This window comes from Poecile atricapillus, chromosome 13 (assembly GCF_030490865.1).
Source record: "Poecile atricapillus isolate bPoeAtr1 chromosome 13, bPoeAtr1.hap1, whole genome shotgun sequence".
In the NCBI taxonomy this organism is placed as follows: Eukaryota; Metazoa; Chordata; class Aves; order Passeriformes; family Paridae; genus Poecile; species Poecile atricapillus.
In genome coordinates this window covers 16,065,177-16,083,804 of record NC_081261.1, presented here as the reverse complement: position 1 = coordinate 16,083,804, position 18,628 = coordinate 16,065,177, and the positions used below count along the sequence as shown (strand labels likewise).

Below are 18,628 nucleotides of genomic sequence, written 5' to 3'. Positions count from 1 at the left end.
GCTGTCTTTCTCATCAGGAATGAGCTAAATAATGCTCTATACAGCCATAAAAAGAGAAAGGGCAAAAATGAGAATGCAAACGCTCTAACATATATGGAGTAAATCCTGTAGGGACAGCTTTCTAGTACCAGCATGAATCTCCTGAATTCAGAAACAAGAATGAGGAACGAAAACTCAAAGTCCTGTTTACAAGTTCTGCTTGATTCCTCCTCCAGAAAGTTATTTTTCATGGACATGTGGTGTTCTCATGCACGTGAAGACAATTAATACATTTTCGTCATTCTCCACACTTATAGCCTACCCTATTGCATCTTCTGGTGCTGCATTTCCAAGCCAATCTGAGTGGGACAGGACACCAATCCCACAAACAGGTTAAAATAAGATTTTACTTTGCATTTTCCAGCTCCTCTATGTCTTGAAGAAGACTCCTGTACTCATGGGGTAAAAATTTCCTTTTACTCTACAGAGCTGGACTTACCAGCACTGCAATGGCTGGATGGGACAAATTCACTCTTTCACAGGGCAGCACTACTGCAGCATCTACAGATGCACAAAGGGTGAACAGACAGACATACTGAGAAAAAAGTGTTACACACAAAGCCCAAATATCTCAGAGAGAGACCTCCTAAGCCCCAGAAAGAAAAAAACAATGCTAACAAGACATCACAAATTGGTATTCAGAAGTGCCTTGCTTTTCTGGGCTGGACAAAGGGCTTTGAGCCATTTCAACAAGAGTGAGATTTGTGTAACCAAATGTGCCATTGTGTTATAGCAATGAATAAGAGGGTCATGGTCCGGACTGACAGCACCAGGCACTTGAGCTTAGCTGGAGTGCTAACTGCCTTCTTAAAGTCTATCAGAAATGACCATATCAGAGATGAAGTATATTACTGCCAGAGTGAGAGCTCGACTTTCTTTTATTTGCTTCTATTTTTCTCTTTTTGGAGAACCTGATAACTTCTATTCTGATTTAGAATATGAGGGAAATTGGTTATGGCATCTGGAAACACAAGTTTTCTCTGGAGGAAAGATTGTCACCGGCAGCTGCCTGGATTGCAATCTCCAACGAGCATCGAAGCCTCTGTCAGTGCAGAGCCCAGCTAGTTGAAGGAAAGAGAATTGAAGTGTCCTGCAGAGAGAGTGCCAGGATTGTCTGGTGCCGTGTCCTCGGTGCTGACAGGGACACAGGGGAAATGCTGTTCATCCTCCGGGCCCTGGCTCACGGCGCAGTGCTGTGGTGGCAGGCTGGGGAGGATGGGCTTGAGGAATTTGAACTCGCTGTTGCCCGAGCCCGTTGTGAGGCTGATCTCGTAGCAATAGGCGCGGGGCAGGCTCCCTGCAGCAGCCCCATCGGCCAGGCCGCTCTGCAAGTTGTCGGCACCATAAAGCACATGGCCAGCCTTCAGCTCCTTTCTCTTGCACACCTTGCGAGCCACAAAGAGTGCGGTGGAGACGAGGAAGAGCAGGGAGACACACACCAGGGCAATGATTAAATAGGTGGTCAGGGAGCCACCCTGATCCTCTGGGGCCGGGCTGCCGTGCCCGGGGAGGCGCACGTCTGACAAGTCCTTGAGCAGGAGCGCGCTCACAGCTGCCGTGGCCGACAGGGGCGGCTTGCCGTTGTCTCTGACCAGGACAAGGAGCTTCTGCCTCACGCTGTCTCTCTCCGTCACCGGCCTCCTCAGACGCACCTCCCCGCTGTGGACACCCACCGTGAACAGCCCTGGCTCGCTGGCCCTCAGCAGGTGGTACGAGAGCCACGAGTTCTGCCCGGAGTCGGCATCCACGGCCACCACTTTGGTGATCAGGTAGCCCGCCTCGGCCGACACGGGCACCAGCTCACTGGACGCTGGGCTGCTCTCCTGGCCTGGGTACAGCACCAGCGGGGCGTTGTCGTTCTCGTCCAGCACCACGAGGCGGACGCTGACGTTGGCTCTGAGGGGAGGAGAGCCCGCGTCAGAGGCACTGACCGTCACCTCCGTCTGCCTCAAGCGCTCGTAGTCCAGGGGCCGCAGCACAAACACGTGCCCGTTCTCAGAGTTCACAGACACACACGAGCACCAAGGCCCCTCTGCCGCTTGCACCGCTGCCAGGGAATAGCTCACCTTGCCATTGAGCCCCACGTCAGCGTCGGCAGCGCTGACGGCTCCAACAAATACCGTGGGCACGTTGTTCTCACGCACGTACATGGTGTACGATGTCTGGTTGAAGACGGGAGCGTTGTCGTTGACATCCGAGATGTCCACGGTGAAGGTCTGCGTGCTCGTCAGAGGAGGCGACCCCGCGTCTGCTGCCGTCACCCTGAGGATGTAGCGAGCCGTTTCCTCGCGGTCCAGCGCGCTCACTGTCACCAGCTCATAGTAATTCTTATAGGCTGGCCGCAGCGAGAAGAAGAGCTGATCCTCGAGGCCACACGAGATCTTCCCGTTGGCCCCAGAATCCCGGTCCCTGACCGTAAACAGGGCAACCACCGTGCCGGGCGCTGTGTTCTCAGGGAGGGGACTGCTGAAGGAGCTGACCACCACCTCTGGGGCATTGTCATTCACATCCACCACCTCCACAAGCACTTTGCAGATTGCTGAGAGTCCCCCACCATCTCTGGCTCTTACACGCAGTTCGTAAGTGTCTGCTTCCTCGAAGTCCAGAGGTTTTGTGAGTTTAATTTCACCAGTTATGGGATCAATCACAAATGCTGAACTGCTGTGTCCCATTGCTTGGCTGAATTGATAGGAAATTTCCCCATAAACTCCTGCATCCTGATCTCTTGCCAGCACAGTCAGCACTACAGACCCTTCTGGCATGTTCTCCAGGACTTTTCCAAAAAAACGCTCCTGTGTGAATATGGGAGCATTGTCATTTGCATCTAGAATGACAATTTCCACTTCAGTTGTCCCAGTCCTGGGAGGAGAGCCCCCATCAACAGCAATAACACTGAAACTCATCTCTGCCAGCTCCTCTCTGTCTAGTGGCTTCTCCAAAACAAGTTCAAGGTATTTGTCATCCTCACTCCGGCTTCCATAGGAGACACTAAAATATTCGTTCTCTGGAGAGATGCTGTATGTCTGGACTGTGTTGCTGCCAATATCGAGGTCCTGAGCCACCTCCAACGGGAAACGCGAACCCTGGTCGCTCATTTCAGGGATGTCAAAAGTCACTCGTTCCTCGGGGAAAACAGGCGAATGGTCATTGATATCCTCCAGAGCCACCTCGACCCGAAAGAACTGCAGGGGGCTGGAGAGCAGCAGCTCGAAGGGGAGCATGCAGGTGGCGGACTGGCCGCACAGCTCCTCTCGGTCCAGCCTCCCCGCCACGAGCAGGCGGCCGGAGCCGCGCTCTAAGGCAAAATGCTGCCGGCCGTCCTCCGACACCAGGCGGGCGCGGCGAGCCGAGAGCTGCGCCGGCGTCAGCCCCGCGTCCTCCGCCAGCTCGCCTACCAGGGAGCCGCTTTCCGCCTCCTCGGCTACGGAGTAGCGGATGGGCTCGGCGCGAGCGGGCGGCAGCCACAGCAAAGCAGACAGACAAAGCACTTGCCTTGCGATCGCCATGGCGCGGCGGCGGCGGCGGCCGGGCTCGGTGTGGCGGCTGTCCCCGGTGATTCCCCGCCGAAAGCGGCCAAGGGCGGGCCGGGCGCCTTCTCTCGCTGCCTCCGATTCCGCCGGCGGCGCCTGACACAGCCGGCGGGTGCCGGCAGCGGCTGACACGGGGCAGCGCTCGCCACCGCAGCCGCTGCCACCTCCGGCCGGCTGCGCTGCGCTGATCTCAGCTCGCTCGGGCTCAGCTGCTCTGCGCTGAGCCGAGCTGCGCTGGGCTGGGCCGGGCCGGGCTCGGCCGCCTCCGCTGCCGCAGCCGCTCGGCGCCGCCTTGGCCGAGGGCACCACCCAGCGGTGCGCGCTGGAACTGCGCCCGCCGCCGCCCGCAGCCCGCGCTGCCGCTCGCCCCGGACCGAGAGTCCAAAGCTTTCCACACACCCGGCGCCAACATCACAATGCGCCCTTTCCCAGGCCAGCGGCAAGCCCACACCCACACCAGAAACACACAGCCTCATCGCTCAGCAGGACAAACCGAGCACGCAACGGCCGATGCTGACAGCACGGGCATCAAATGGAAACTCCCCGCCTGCATCTCCACGCTCAAAAACTGAAAACACCCATCCCTTCTGTCAAGGGACAGAGTGAGAAAAACCCTCGCAGAAGCTTGAAGAGCCTTGAGAGGTCTTTCCCAGAAAGTACATCTCTACAAAGAATTTTGTCTCCAGGTAAGTAGTCAGTCTTTATTTCAATTCTAGATATTTTTACAGTTTTTAAACTGAGAGTTATACCAATGTTAAACGTTCTAACTTCAGCACAATACAACTTGAGAGTGTCTTTATGAATACTTCATGCATCACAGACATCATTAAACAACCAGTAGTTTTAGATGGGCTTGCTGTCTTTCTCATCAGGAATGAGCTAAATAATGCTCTATACAGCCATAAAAAGAGAAAGGGCAAAAATGAGAATGCAAACGCTCTAACATATATGGAGTAAATCCTGTAGGGACAGCTTTCTAGTACCAGCATGAATCTCCTGAATTCAGAAACAAGAATGAGGAACGAAAACTCAAAGTCCTGTTTACAAGTTCTGCTTGATTCCTCCTCCAGAAAGTTATTTTTCATGGACATGTGGTGTTCTCATGCACGTGAAGACAATTAATACATTTTCGTCATTCTCCACACTTATAGCCTACCCTATTGCATCTTCTGGTGCTGCATTTCCAAGCCAATCTGAGTGGGACAGGACACCAATCCCACAAACAGGTTAAAATAAGATTTTACTTTGCATTTTCCAGCTCCTCTATGTCTTGAAGAAGACTCCTGTACTCATGGGGTAAAAATTTCCTTTTACTCTACAGAGCTGGACTTACCAGCACTGCAATGGCTGGATGGGACAAATTCACTCTTTCACAGGGCAGCACTACTGCAGCATCTACAGATGCACAAAGGGTGAACAGACAGACATACTGAGAAAAAAGTGTTACACACAAAGCCCAAATATCTCAGAGAGAGACCTCCTAAGCCCCAGAAAGAAAAAAACAATGCTAACAAGACATCACAAATTGGTATTCAGAAGTGCCTTGCTTTTCTGGGCTGGACAAAGGGCTTTGAGCCATTTCAACAAGAGTGAGATTTGTGTAACCAAATGTGCCATTGTGTTATAGCAATGAATAAGAGGGTCATGGTCCGGACTGACAGCACCAGGCACTTGAGCTTAGCTGGAGTGCTAACTGCCTTCTTAAAGTCTATCAGAAATGACCATATCAGAGATGAAGTATATTACTGCCAGAGTGAGAGCTCGACTTTCTTTTATTTGCTTCTATTTTTCTCTTTTTGGAGAACCTGATAACTTCTATTCTGATTTAGAATATGAGGGAAATTGGTTATGGCATCTGGAAACACAAGTTTTCTCTGGAGGAAAGATTGTCACCGGCAGCTGCCTGGATTGCAATCTCCAACGAGCATCGAAGCCTCTGTCAGTGCAGAGCCCAGCTAGTTGAAGGAAAGAGAATTGAAGTGTCCTGCAGAGAGAGTGCCAGGATTGTCTGGTGCCGTGTCCTCGGTGCTGACAGGGACACAGGGGAAATGCTGTTCATCCTCCGGGCCCTGGCTCACGGCGCAGTGCTGTGGTGGCAGGCTGGGGAGGATGGGCTTGAGGAATTTGAACTCGCTGTTGCCCGAGCCCGTTGTGAGGCTGATCTCGTAGCAATAGGCGCGGGGCAGGCTCCCTGCAGCAGCCCCATCGGCCAGGCCGCTCTGCAAGTTGTCGGCACCATAAAGCACATGGCCAGCCTTCAGCTCCTTTCTCTTGCACACCTTGCGAGCCACAAAGAGTGCGGTGGAGACGAGGAAGAGCAGGGAGACACACACCAGGGCAATGATTAAATAGGTGGTCAGGGAGCCACCCTGATCCTCTGGGGCCGGGCTGCCGTGCCCGGGGAGGCGCACGTCTGACAAGTCCTTGAGCAGGAGCGCGCTCACAGCTGCCGTGGCCGACAGGGGCGGCTTGCCGTTGTCTCTGACCAGGACAAGGAGCTTCTGCCTCACGCTGTCTCTCTCCGTCACCGGCCTCCTCAGACGCACCTCCCCGCTGTGGACACCCACCGTGAACAGCCCTGGCTCGCTGGCCCTCAGCAGGTGGTACGAGAGCCACGAGTTCTGCCCGGAGTCGGCATCCACGGCCACCACTTTGGTGATCAGGTAGCCCGCCTCGGCCGACACGGGCACCAGCTCACTGGACGCTGGGCTGCTCTCCTGGCCTGGGTACAGCACCAGCGGGGCGTTGTCGTTCTCGTCCAGCACCACGAGGCGGACGCTGACGTTGGCTCTGAGGGGAGGAGAGCCCGCGTCAGAGGCACTGACCGTCACCTCCGTCTGCCTCAAGCGCTCGTAGTCCAGGGGCCGCAGCACAAACACGTGCCCGTTCTCAGAGTTCACAGACACACACGAGCACCAAGGCCCCTCTGCCGCTTGCACCGCTGCCAGGGAATAGCTCACCTTGCCATTGAGCCCCACGTCAGCGTCGGCAGCGCTGACGGCTCCAACAAATACCGTGGGCACGTTGTTCTCACGCACGTACATGGTGTACGATGTCTGGTTGAAGACGGGAGCGTTGTCGTTGACATCCGAGATGTCCACGGTGAAGGTCTGCGTGCTCGTCAGAGGAGGCGACCCCGCGTCTGCTGCCGTCACCCTGAGGATGTAGCGAGCCGTCTCCTCGCGGTCCAGCGCGCTCACTGTCACCAGCTCATAGTAATTCTTATAGGCTGGCCGCAGCGAGAAGAAGAGCTGATCCTCGAGGCCACACGAGATCTTCCCGTTGGCCCCAGAATCCCGGTCCCTGACCGTAAACAGGGCAACCACCGTGCCGGGCGCTGTGTTCTCGGGGAGGGGACTGCTGAAGGAGCTGACCACCACCTCTGGGGCATTGTCATTCACATCCACCACCTCCACCAACACTTTGCAGATGGCTGAGAGTCCCCCACCATCTCTGGCTCTCACACTCAGCTCGTAACTCTGTGCTGCCTCATAGTCCAGAGGTTTTGTGATTTTAATTTCACCCGTTATGGGATCAATCACAAATGCTGCATCAATCTGGTCTGCAGTGTCACTGAGCTGATAGGAAATTTTGCCATAAACACCTGCATCCTGATCAGTTGCCAGCACTGTTAAAACTACTGAGCCTTCTGGCATGTTTTCCAGAACCTCACCAATGTATTCTTCATGTGTGAAGATGGGAGCATTGTCATTTGCATCTAGTATGACAATTTTCACTTCGGTTGTCCCAGTCCTGGGAGGAGACCCACCATCTACAGCAGTAAGACTGAAACTCATCTCTGCCTGCTCCTCTCTGTCTAGTGGCTTTTCTAAAACAAGTTCAAGATACTTCTTTCCCGTAATTCGAGTTCCCGATGAGATACTAAAGAACTCGTTCTCGGGAGAGATGCTGTATGTCTGGACTGTGTTGCTGCCAATATCGAGATCCCTAGCAGCCTCCAGTGGGAATCGTGAATCAGGGTTGCTCGTTTCAGGGATGTCAAAAGTAACTCGATCCTCGAGGAAGACGGGGGAATGGTCATTGATATCCTCCAGAGCCACCTCGACCCGAAAGAACTGCAGGGGGTTGGAGAGCAGCAGCTCGAAGGGGAGCGTGCAGGTGGCGGACTGGCCGCACAGCTCCTCCCGGTCCAGCCTCCCCGCCACGAGCAGGCGGCCGGAGCCGCGCTCTAAGGCAAAATGCTGCCGGCCGTCCTCCGACACCAGGCGGGCGCGGCGAGCCGAGAGCTGCGCCGGCGTCAGCCCCGCGTCCTCCGCCAGCTCGCCTACCAGGGAGCCGCTTTCCGCCTCCTCGGCTACGGAGTAGCGGATGGGCTCGGCGCGAGCGGGCGGCAGCCACAGCAAAGCAGACAGACAAAGCACTTGCCTTGCGATCGCCATGGCGCGGCGGCGGCGGCGGCGGCGGCCGGGCTCGGTGTGGCGGCTGTCCCCGGTGATTCCCCGCCGAAAGCGGCCAAGGGCGGGCCGGGCGCCTTCTCTCGCTGCCTCCGATTCCGCCGGCGGCGCCTGACACAGCCGGCGGGTGCCGGCAGCGGCTGACACGGGGCAGCGCTCGCCACCGCAGCCGCTGCCACCTCCGGCCGGCTGCGCTGCGCTGATCTCAGCTCGCTCGGGCTCAGCTGCGCTGCGCTGAGCCGAGCTGCGCTGGGCTGGGCCGGGCTCGGCCGCCTCCGCTGCCGCAGCCGCTCGGCGCCGCCTTGGCCGAGGGCACCACCCAGCGGTGCGCGCTGGAACTGCGCCCGCCGCCGCCCGCAGCCCGCGCTGCCGCTCGCCCCGGACCGAGAGTCCAAAGCTTTCCACACACCCGGCGCCAACATCACAATGCGCCCTTTCCCAGGCCAGCGGCAAGCCCACACCCACACCAGAAACACACAGCCTCATCGCTCAGCAGGACAAACCGAGCACGCAACGGCCGATGCTGACAGCACGGGCATCAAATGGAAACTCCCCGCCTGCATCTCCACACTCAGCAACTGAATCCACCCTTCCCTTCTGTCAAGGGACAGAGTGAGAAAATCCCTCGCACGAGCTTGGAGAGCCTTGACAGGTCTTTCTTGAAAGAACGTCTCTACAAAGAATTCTGTCTCCAGGTAAGTAGTCAGTCTTTATTTCGATTCTACATATTTTTACAATTTTTAAACTCAGAATTATACCAATGTTAAGGTTTCTACCTCCAGCAAAAAACAACTTGAAGGAGTCTCTATGAATATTCCATGCATCACAGACATCTTTGAAAAAAACAAATATTATAGATGGGCTGTCTGTCCTTTTCCAGTGGAACGAGCAAAATAATGCTCAGTACAGTTAAGTAGATAAAAGGGGCATGGGCAAAAATGCGAATGCAAATGCTCTAACACAGATGGAGAAAATTCTGTAGGGACAGCTCTCTAGACCCAGAGAGAAGCCTCTGAATTCAGAAAGAAGAATGAGGAAAGAAAACACGAAGTCCTGTTTTCAAGTTCTGCTTGATTCTACCTTCAGAAAATTATATTTCATGGATATGTGGCTTTCTCAGGCACATAAAGACAATTAAGAAGTTTTCATGACTCTCCACAGTTATAGCCTACCCTAATGCAACTTTCGGTGCTGAATTTTCAAGACAATCCCAAGTGTACAGAACACAAATACACACTAGATAAAGGATGATTTTGTGCATTTTTCTGCTCCTCTCTGCCTTGAAGAAGATGAGAGCCCTGTACCAATAGGGTCAAAACAGCCTTTTACTCTGCAGAGATGGAACTGCAGCACAGCAATGGCTGGATGGGACAAATTCACTCTTTCACTGGGCAGCATTGGTGGAGCATCGGCCAATGCAACAAAGGGTGGACAGACACAAAGCCCACATACACAGAGACATCCAAAGCCCCAGAAAAAAAAAAATAAATAGCCCCAGGCTAACAAAACTTCATGACACAGTATTCAGAAGTACTGCGCTTTTCTGAGCTGGGCAAAGGGATTTGGTCCATTTCAACAAATGGGGTGAGATTTGTTTGATCAAATGCGCCATTGTGTTATAGCAATGAAAAAACAATAGTTTCATGGATGGGTCTGACAACAAGAGAAACAGGAGAATAGCTGGAGTGCTAACCCCCTTCTTAAAGTCTATCAGAAATGGCCAAATCAGATAAGAAGCATATCACAGCCAGAGTGAGAGATCAGCTTTCTCGAAGTTGCTTCAATTTTTCCTTTTTAGAGAACATGACATTTTCTATTCTGACTTAGAATATGAGGGAAATTGGTTATAGCATTTGGAAACACAAGTTTTCTCTGGAGAAACCATTGCCACCTGCTGCTGCCTGGAGCCCTTTCTACCACGGGAATTGAAGCCTCTGGCAGTGCAGAGCCCAGCTAGTTGAAGGAAAGAGAATTGAAGTGTCCTGCGGAGAGAGTGCCAGGATTGTCTGGTGCCGTGTCCTCGGTGCTGACAGGGACACAGGGGAAATGCTGTTCATCCTCCGAGCCCTGGTCCACGGCGCAGTGATAGATAGTGAATAAAAAGAAAAAGGGCATAAGGAGAATGGAAATACTCTATCACAAATGGAGAAAATTCTGTAGGGACAGCTTTCCAGTACCAACAAGAAGCCTCTGAATTCAGAAAGAAGAATGAGGAAAGAAAACTCAAAGTCCTGTTCTCAAGTTCTGCTTGATTCTAACTCCAAAAAATTATATTTCATGGACAAGTGGTGTTCTCATGCTCATAAAGACAATTAAGAAGTTTTCATGACTCTCCACAGTTATAGCCTACCCTAAGGCATCTTTCAGTGCTGAAATTCCTAGGCGATCCCAGGTGTACATAACAAAAATATATGTTAGATAAAGGATGATTTTGTGCATTTTCCTACTCCTCTCTGCCTTGAAGCAGATGAGAGCCCTGTGCCAATAGGGTCAAAACAGCCTTTTACTCTGCAGAGATGCAACTGCAGTACAGCAATGGCTGGATGGGTCAAATTCACTCTTTCACTGGGCAGCATTAGTGAAGCATCAGCAGATGCACAAATGGTGAACAGACAGACATACTGAGAGGAAAGCATAAAATACAAAGCCCACATAGACAGAGACCTCCAAATCCCCAGAAAGAAAAAGCCCTATGCTAAACAGAACATCATGACAGAGTATTCAGAAGTAAGTTGCTTTTCTGAGCTGGGCAAAGAGCATTGGGCTATTGCAGCAAGTGTGTGACTTCTCTACACAACTGTGCCATTGTGTTATAGCAACGAAAAAAATAAGAGTTTCATGGACTGGTCTGATAGCAAGAGATACAGGAGAATAGCTGGAGTACTAGCCCCCTTCATAAAGTCTATCAGAAAAGACGAGAACACAGCTGAAGCATATCACAGCCAGAGTGAGAGCTCAACTTTGTCTAACGTGCTTCTACTTTTCCCTTTTGGAGAACCTGACAACTTCTATTCTGACTTAGAATATGAAGGAAATTTGTCATGGCATTTGGAATCACAAGTTTTCTCTGGAGGAACCACTGCCAAATGCTTCTGCCTGGATCCAAATCTCCAACAGGCATCGAAGCCTCTGGCAGTGCAGAGCCCAGCTAGTTGAAGGAAAGAGAATTGAAGTGTCCTGCAGAGAGAGTGCCAGGATTGTCTGGTGCCGTGTCCTCGGTGCTGACAGGGACACAGGGGAAATGCTGTTCATCCTCCGGGCCCTGGCCCACGGCACAGTGCTGTGGTGGCACGCTGGGGAGGATGGGCTTGAGGAATTTGAACTCGCTGTTGCCCGAGCCCGTTGTGAGGCTGATCTCGTAGCAATAGGCGCGGGGCAGGCTCCCTGCAGCGGCCCCATCGGCCAGGCCGCTCTGCAAGTTGTCGGCACCATAAAGCACATGGCCAGCCTTCAGCTCCTTTCTCTTGCACACCTTGCGAGCCACAAAGAGTGCGGTGGAGACGAGGAAGAGCAGGGAGACACACACCAGGGCAATGATTAAATAGGTGGTCAGGGAGCCCCCCTGATCCTCTGGGGCCGGGCTGCCGTGCCCGGGGAGGCGCACGTCTGACAAGTCCTTGAGCAGGAGCGCGCTCACAGCTGCCGTGGCCGACAGGGGCGGCTTGCCGTTGTCTCTGACCAGGACAAGGAGCTTCTGCCTCACGCTGTCTCTCTCCGTCACCGGCCTCCTCAGACGCACCTCCCCGCTGTGGACACCCACCGTGAACAGCCCTGGCTCGCTGGCTCTCAGCAGGTGGTACGAGAGCCACGAGTTCTGCCCGGAGTCGGCATCCACGGCCACCACTTTGGTGATCAGGTAGCCCGCCTCAGCCGACATGGGCACCAGCTCACTGGACGCTGAGCTGCTCTCCTGGCCTGGGTACAGCACCAGCGGGGCGTTGTCGTTCTCATCCAGCACCACGAGGCGGACGCTGACGTTGGCTCTGAGGGGAGGAGAGCCCGCGTCAGAGGCACTGACCGTCACCTCCGTCTGCCTCAAGCGCTCGTAGTCCAGGGGCCGCAGCACAAACACGTGCCCGTTCTCAGAGTTCACAGACACGCACGAGCACCAAGGCCCTTCTGCCGCTTGCACCGCTGCCAGGGAATAGCTCACCTTGCCATTGAGCCCCACGTCAGCGTCGGCAGCGCTGACGGCTCCAACAAACACCGTGGGCACGTTGTTCTCACGCACGTACATGGTGTACGACGTCTGGTTGAAGACGGGGGCGTTGTCATTGACATCCGAGATGTCCACGATGAAGGTCTGCGTGCTCGTCAGAGGAGGTGACCCCGCGTCTGCTGCCGTCACCCTGAGGATGTAGCGAGCCGTCTCCTCGCGGTCCAGCGTGCTCACTGTCACCAGCTCATAGTAATTCTTATAGGCTGGCCGCAGCGAGAAGAAGAGCTGATCCTCGAGGCCACACGTGATCTTCCCGTTGGCCCCAGAATCCCGGTCCCTGACCGTAAACAGGGCAACCACCGTGCCGGGCGCTGTGTTCTCGGGGAGGGGACTGCTGAACGAGTTGACCACCACCTCTGGGGCATTGTCATTCACATCCACCACCTCCACCAGCACTTTGCAGATGGCTGAGAGTCCCCCACCATCTGTGGCTCTCACACTCAGTTCATGACTTTGTGCTGCCTCATAGTCCAGCGGTTTTGTGATTTTAATTTCACCCGTTATGGGATCAATCACAAATACTGAGTCACTCTGGTCTGCAGCTTCACTGAGTTGGTAGGAAATTTCCCCATTTACTCCTGCATCTTGATCTGTTGCCAGCACAGTCAGCACTACTGACCCTTCTGGCATGTTCTCCAAAACCTTCCCAATATAACGCTCTTGTGTGAAGATGGGAGCATTGTCATTTGCATCCAGAATGATAATAGAGATCTCGATGGTGCCGCTTCTGGGAGGAGAGCCACCGTCCACAGCAATAACATGGAAACCCATCTCTGCATGCTCCTCTCTGTCTAGTGGCTTTTCCAAAACAAGTTCAAGATATTTGTCTCCATTACTCCGACTTCCAAAGGAGACACTAAAATATTGGTTCACGGGAGAGATGCTGTATGTCTGGACTGTGTTGCTGCCAATATCGAGGTCTCGAGCCACCTCTAGTGGGAGACGAGAGCCTGGCTCGCTCGTCTCCGGAATCTTAAAAACGACTCGTTTCTCGGGGAAAACAGGTGAATGGTCATTGATATCCTCCAGAGCCACCTCGATCCGAAAGAACTGCAGCGGGTTGGAGAGCAGCAGCTCGAAGGGGAGCATGCAGGTGGCGGACTGGCCGCACAGCTCCTCCCGGTCCAGCCTCCCCGCCACGAGCAGGCGGCCGGAGCCGCGCTCTAAGGCAAAATGCTGCCGGCCGTCCTCCGACACCAGGCGGGCGCGGCGAGCCGAGAGCTGCGCCGGCGTCAGCCCCGCGTCCTCCGCCAGCTCGCCTACCAGGGAGCCGCTTTCCGCCTCCTCGGCTACGGAGTAGCGGATGGGCTCGGCGCGAGCGGGCGGCAGCCACAGCAAAGCAGACAGACAAAGCACTTGCCTTGCGATCGCCATGGCGCGGCGGCGGCGGCGGCCGGGCTCGGTGTGGCGGCTGTCCCCGGTGATTCCCCGCCGAAAGCGGCCAAGGGCGGGCCGGGCGCCTTCTCTCGCTGCCTCCGATTCCGCCGGCGGCGCCTGACACAGCCGGGGGGGGCCGGCAGCGGCTGACACGGGGCAGCGCTCGCCACCGCAGCCGCTGCCACCTCCGGCCGGCTGCGCTGCGCTGATCTCAGCTCGCTCGGGCTCAGCTGCGCTGCGCTGAGCCGAGCTGCGCTGGGCTGGGCCGGGCCGGGCTCGGCCGCCTCCGCTGCCGCAGCCGCTCGGCGCCGCCTTGGCCGAGGGCACCACCCAGCGGTGCGCGCCGGAACTGCGCCCGCCGCCGCCCGCAGCCCGCGCTGCCGCTCGCCCCGGACCGAGAGTCCAAAGCTTTCCACACACCCGGCGCCAACATCACAATGCGCCCTTTCCCAGGCCAGCGGCAAGCACACACCCACACCAGAAACACACAGCCTCATCGCTCAGCAGGACAAACCGAGCACGCAATGGGCGATGCTGAGAGCACGGGCAACAAATGGAAACTCCCATCCTGCATCTCCACGCTCAGCAACTGAATCCACCCTTCCCTTCTGTCAAGGGACAGAGTGAGAAAAACCCTCGCACGAGCTTGGAGAGCCTCGACAGGTCTTTCCCAGAGAGAACCTCTCTACAAAAAAATCTGTCTCCAGGTAAGGAGTCTTTATTTCAATTCTAGATATTTTTACAGTTTTTAAACTTAGAGTTATACCAATGTTAAATGTTCTAACTTCAGCTCAATACATCTTGAGAGTGTCTTTATGAATACTTCATGCATCAGAGACATCAGTAAACAACCAGTAGTTATAGATGGGCTGGCTGTCTTTCTCAACAGGAATGAGCAAAATAATGCTCTATACAATCATAAAAAGAAAAAGGGAAAAAATGGGAATGCAAACGCTCTAACACAAATGGAGAAAATCCTGTAGGGACAGCTTTCTAGCACCAGCATGAATCTCCTGAATTCAGAAACAAGAAGGAGGGAAGAAAACTCAAATTCCTGTTTTCAAGTTCTGCTTGATTCTACCTCCAGAAAGTTATTTTTCTTGGACATGTGGTGTTCTCATGCACGTGAAGACAATTAATACATGTTCATGATTCTCCACACTTATAGCCTACCCTATTGCATCTTCTGGTGCTGCATTTCCAAGCCAATCTGAGTGGGACAGGACACCAATCCCACAAGCAGGCTAAAAGAAGATTTTATTGTACATTTTCCAGCTCCTCTCTGCCTTGAAGAAGACTCCTGTACTCATAGGGTCAAAATAGCTTTTTACTCTACAGAGCTGGACTTACCAGCACTGCAATGGCTGGATGGGACAAATTCACTCTTTCACAGGGCAGCACTACTGCAGCATCTACAGATGCACAAAGGGTGAACAGACAGACTTATTGAGAAAAAAGTGTAACACACAAAGCCCAAATATCTCAGAGAGAGACCTCCAAAGCCCCAGAAAGAAAAAAACAATGCTAACAAGATGTCACAACATGGTATTCAGAAGTACCTTGCTTTTCTGAGCTGGACAAAGGGCTTTGAGCTATTTCAACAAGAGTGAGATTTGTCTAACCAAATGTGCCATTGTGCTATAGCAATGAATAAGAGGTCATGGTCCAGCCTGACAATACCAGGCACAGGAGCTTAGCTGGAGTGCTAACCCCCTTCTTAAAGTCTATCAGAAATGACCATATCAGAGATGAAGTATATTACTGCCAGAGTGAGAGCCCAACTTTCTTTTATTTGCTTCTATTTTTCTCTTTTTAGAGAACTTGGCAACATCTATTCTGAGTTAAAATATGAAGAAAATTTCTCATGGCATTCGGAAACACAAGTTTTCTCTGGAGGAAAGATTGTCATCTGCTGCTGCCTGGATCCCAATCTCCAACAGGTATTGAAGCCTCTGGCAGTGCAGAGCCCAGCTAGTTGAAGGAAAGGGAATTGAAGTGTCCTGCAGAGAGAGTGCCAGGATTGTCTGGTGCCGTGTCCTCGGTGCTGACAGGGACACAGGGGAAATGCTGTTCATCCTCCGGGCCCTGGCCCACGGCGCAGTGCTGTGGTGGCACGCTGGGGAGGATGGGCTTGAGGAATTTGAACTCGCTGTTGCCCGAGCCCGTTGTGAGGCTGATCTCGTAGCAATAGGCGCGGGGCAGGCTCCCTGCAGCGGCCCCATCGGCCAGGCCGCTCTGCAAGTTGTCGGCACCATAAAGCACATGGCCAGCCTTCAGCTCCTTTCTCTTGCACACCTTGCGAGCCACAAAGAGTGCGGTGGAGACGAGGAAGAGCAGGGAGACACACACCAGGGCAATGATTAAATAGGTGGTCAGGGAGCCCCCCTGATCCTCTGGGGCCGGGCTGCCGTGCCCGGGGAGGCGCACGTCTGACAAGTCCTTGAGCAGGAGCGCGCTCACAGCTGCCGTGGCCGACAGGGGCGGCTTGCCGTTGTCTCTGACCAGGACAAGGAGCTTCTGCCTCACGCTGTCTCTCTCCGTCACCGGCCTCCTCAGACGCACCTCCCCGCTGTGGACACCCACCGTGAACAGCCCTGGCTCGCTGGCCCTCAGCAGGTGGTACGAGAGCCACGAGTTCTGCCCGGAGTCGGCATCCACGGCCACCACTTTGGTGATCAGGTAGCCCGCCTCAGCCGACACGGGCACCAGCTCACTGGACGCTGGGCTGCTCTCCTGGCCTGGGTACAGCACCAGCGGGGCGTTGTCGTTCTCGTCCAGCACCACGAGGCGGACGCTGACGTTGGCTCTGAGGGGAGGAGAGCCCGCGTCAGAGGCACTGACCGTCACCTCCGTCTGCCTCAAGCGCTCGTAGTCCAGGGGCCGCAGCACAAACACGTGCCCGTTCTCAGAGTTCACAGACACGCACGAGCACCAAGGCCCTTCTGCCGCTTGCACCGCTGCCAGGGAATAGCTCACCTTGCCATTGAGCCCCACATCAGCGTCGGCAGCACTGACGGCCCCAACAAACACCGTGGGCACGTTGTTCTCACGCACGTACATGGTGTACGACGTCTGGTTGAAGACAGGAGCGTTGTCATTGACATCCGAGATGTCCACGGTGAAGGTCTGCGTGCTCGTCAGAGGAGGCGACCCCGCGTCCGCTGCCGTCACCCTGAGGATGTAGCGAGCCGTCTCCTCGCGGTCCAGCGCGCTCACTGTCACCAGCTCATAGTAATTCTTATAGGCTGGCCGCAGCGAGAAGAAGAGCTGATCCTCGAGGCCACACGAGATCTTCCCGTTGGCCCCAGAATCCCGGTCCCTGACCGTAAACAGGGCAACCACCGTGCCGGGCGCTGTGTTCTCGGGGAGGGGACTGCTGAAGGAGCTGACCACCACCTCTGGGGCATTGTCATTCACATCCACCACCTCCACCAGCACTTTGCAGATGGCTGAGAGTCCCCCACCATCTCTGGCTCTTACACGCAGTTCATAAGTGTCTGCTACCTCAAAGTCCAGAGGTTTTGTGATTTTAATTTCACCAGTTATTGGGTCAATCACAAATGGAGAGCCGTTCTGACCCAATGTCTGGCTGAATTGATAGGAGATGTCCCCATTAACTCCTGAATCCTGATCTGTTGCTAATACAGTCAGAACTATGGACCCTTCTGGCATATTCTCCAAAACCTTCCCAACGTACACCTCCTGTGTGAAGATGGGAGCATTGTCATTCACATCTAGTATGACAATTTTCACTTCGGTTGTCCCAGTCCTGGGAGGAGAGCCCCCATCAACAGCAATAACAGTGAAACTCATCTCTGCCTGCTCCTCTGTGTCTAGTGGCTTTTCCAAAACAAGTTCAATATCCTTCTTGCCTGTTATCCGCGATCCATAAAAGACACTAAAATATTCGTTCTCGGGAGAGATGCTGTATGTCTGGACTGTGTTGCTGCCAATATCGAGGTCCTGAGCCGCATCCAGTGGAAAACGAGAGCCTGGCTCACTTGTCTCAGGAATCTTAAAAGTGACATGCTCCTCGGGGAAGACAGGCGAATGGTCATTGATATCCTCCAAAACTACCTCGACCCGAAAGAACTGCAGGGGGTTGGAGAGCAGCAGCTCGAAGGGGAGCATGCAGGTGGCGGACTGGCCGCACAGCTCCTCCCGGTCCAGCCTCCCCGCCACGAGCAGGCGGCCGGAGCCGCGCTCTAAGGCAAAATGCTGCCGGCCGTCCTCCGACACCAGGCGGGCGCGGCGAGCCGAGAGCTGCGCCGGCGTCAGCCCCGCGTCCTCCGCCAGCTCGCCTACCAGGGAGCCGCTTTCCGCCTCCTCGGCTACGGAGTAGCGGATGGGCTCGGCGCGAGCGGGCGGCAGCCACAGCAAAGCAGACAGACAAAGCACTTGCCTTGCGATCGCCATGGCGCGGCGGCGGCGGCGGCCGGGCTCGGTGTGGCGGCTGTCCCCGGTGATTCCCCGCCGAAAGCGGCCAAGGGCGGGCCGGGCGCCTTCTCTCGCTGCCTCCGATTCCGCCGGCGGCGCCTGACACAGCCGGCGGGTGCCGGCAGCGGCTGACACGGGGCAGCGCTCGCCACCGCAGCCGCTGCCACCTCCGGCCGGCTGCGCTGCGCTGATCTCAGCTCGCTCGGGCTCAGCTGCGCTGCGCTGAGCCGAGCTGCGCTGGGCTGGGCCGGGCCGGGCTCGGCCGCCTCCGCTGCCGCAGCCGCTCGGCGCCGCCTTGGCCGAGGGCACCACCCAGCGGTGCGCGCTGGAACTGCGCCCGCCGCCGCCCGCAGCCCGCGCTGCCGCTCGCCCCGGCCCGGAGCGCACACGCGGGGGGCTCCTGTGGCAGGACGCTCTCACATCATCTAGGGAGAAAAATGATACGGATTTAGGCGTTAGTCTTGGCGGAATCCTGGCGCAGGAGCATCGCCGGCAACTTCTCCGTGTCCGTCCTCACCTATCGCTGGCCTGAACCTGAGGTCTGGTGCGCTCTCTTTTAGGTACAGGCGGGTTCCGCGCCCTTCGAGGAAAGCTGAAGCGAGAGCGGCACA

The 18,628-nt window shown here is 55.2% G+C and overlaps 4 protein-coding genes across 4 annotated transcripts; all 4 read right to left on the bottom strand.

Annotated features, from left to right (window-relative positions):
- Positions 1 to 1,011: 1,011 nt before the first annotated feature.
- Positions 1,012 to 3,764, bottom strand: LOC131583984 (protocadherin beta-4-like). Its single transcript, XM_058848664.1, has one exon. The coding sequence runs from the start codon at positions 3,543 to 3,545 to the stop codon at positions 1,101 to 1,103; it is 2,445 nt and encodes an 814-aa protein (XP_058704647.1). The 5' UTR covers positions 3,546 to 3,764; the 3' UTR covers positions 1,012 to 1,100.
- A 1,673-nt stretch (positions 3,765 to 5,437) lies between these two features.
- LOC131584279 (protocadherin beta-15-like) lies at positions 5,438 to 8,212 on the bottom strand. The gene has a single exon (XM_058849197.1). It carries the CDS (start codon positions 7,967 to 7,969, stop codon positions 5,525 to 5,527), a length of 2,445 nt encoding a protein of 814 aa, XP_058705180.1. The 5' UTR covers positions 7,970 to 8,212; the 3' UTR covers positions 5,438 to 5,524.
- Positions 8,213 to 10,558: 2,346 nt separating this feature from the next.
- On the bottom strand, positions 10,559 to 13,648 carry LOC131583985 (protocadherin beta-15-like). Its single transcript, XM_058848665.1, has one exon. The coding sequence runs from the start codon at positions 13,575 to 13,577 to the stop codon at positions 11,133 to 11,135; it is 2,445 nt and encodes an 814-aa protein (XP_058704648.1). The 5' UTR covers positions 13,578 to 13,648; the 3' UTR covers positions 10,559 to 11,132.
- A 1,847-nt stretch (positions 13,649 to 15,495) lies between these two features.
- LOC131583983 (protocadherin beta-15-like) lies at positions 15,496 to 18,375 on the bottom strand. Its single transcript, XM_058848663.1, has one exon. It carries the CDS (start codon positions 17,994 to 17,996, stop codon positions 15,552 to 15,554), a length of 2,445 nt encoding a protein of 814 aa, XP_058704646.1. The 5' UTR covers positions 17,997 to 18,375; the 3' UTR covers positions 15,496 to 15,551.
- Positions 18,376 to 18,628: the final 253 nt, after the last annotated feature.

Coding starts and splice junctions, on each gene's coding strand:
- LOC131583984 (XM_058848664.1), bottom strand. CDS start 3,545: ATGGCGATCGCAAGGCAAGTGCTTTGTCTGTCTGCTTTGCTGTGGCTG.
- LOC131584279 (XM_058849197.1), bottom strand. CDS start 7,969: ATGGCGATCGCAAGGCAAGTGCTTTGTCTGTCTGCTTTGCTGTGGCTG.
- LOC131583985 (XM_058848665.1), bottom strand. CDS start 13,577: ATGGCGATCGCAAGGCAAGTGCTTTGTCTGTCTGCTTTGCTGTGGCTG.
- LOC131583983 (XM_058848663.1), bottom strand. CDS start 17,996: ATGGCGATCGCAAGGCAAGTGCTTTGTCTGTCTGCTTTGCTGTGGCTG.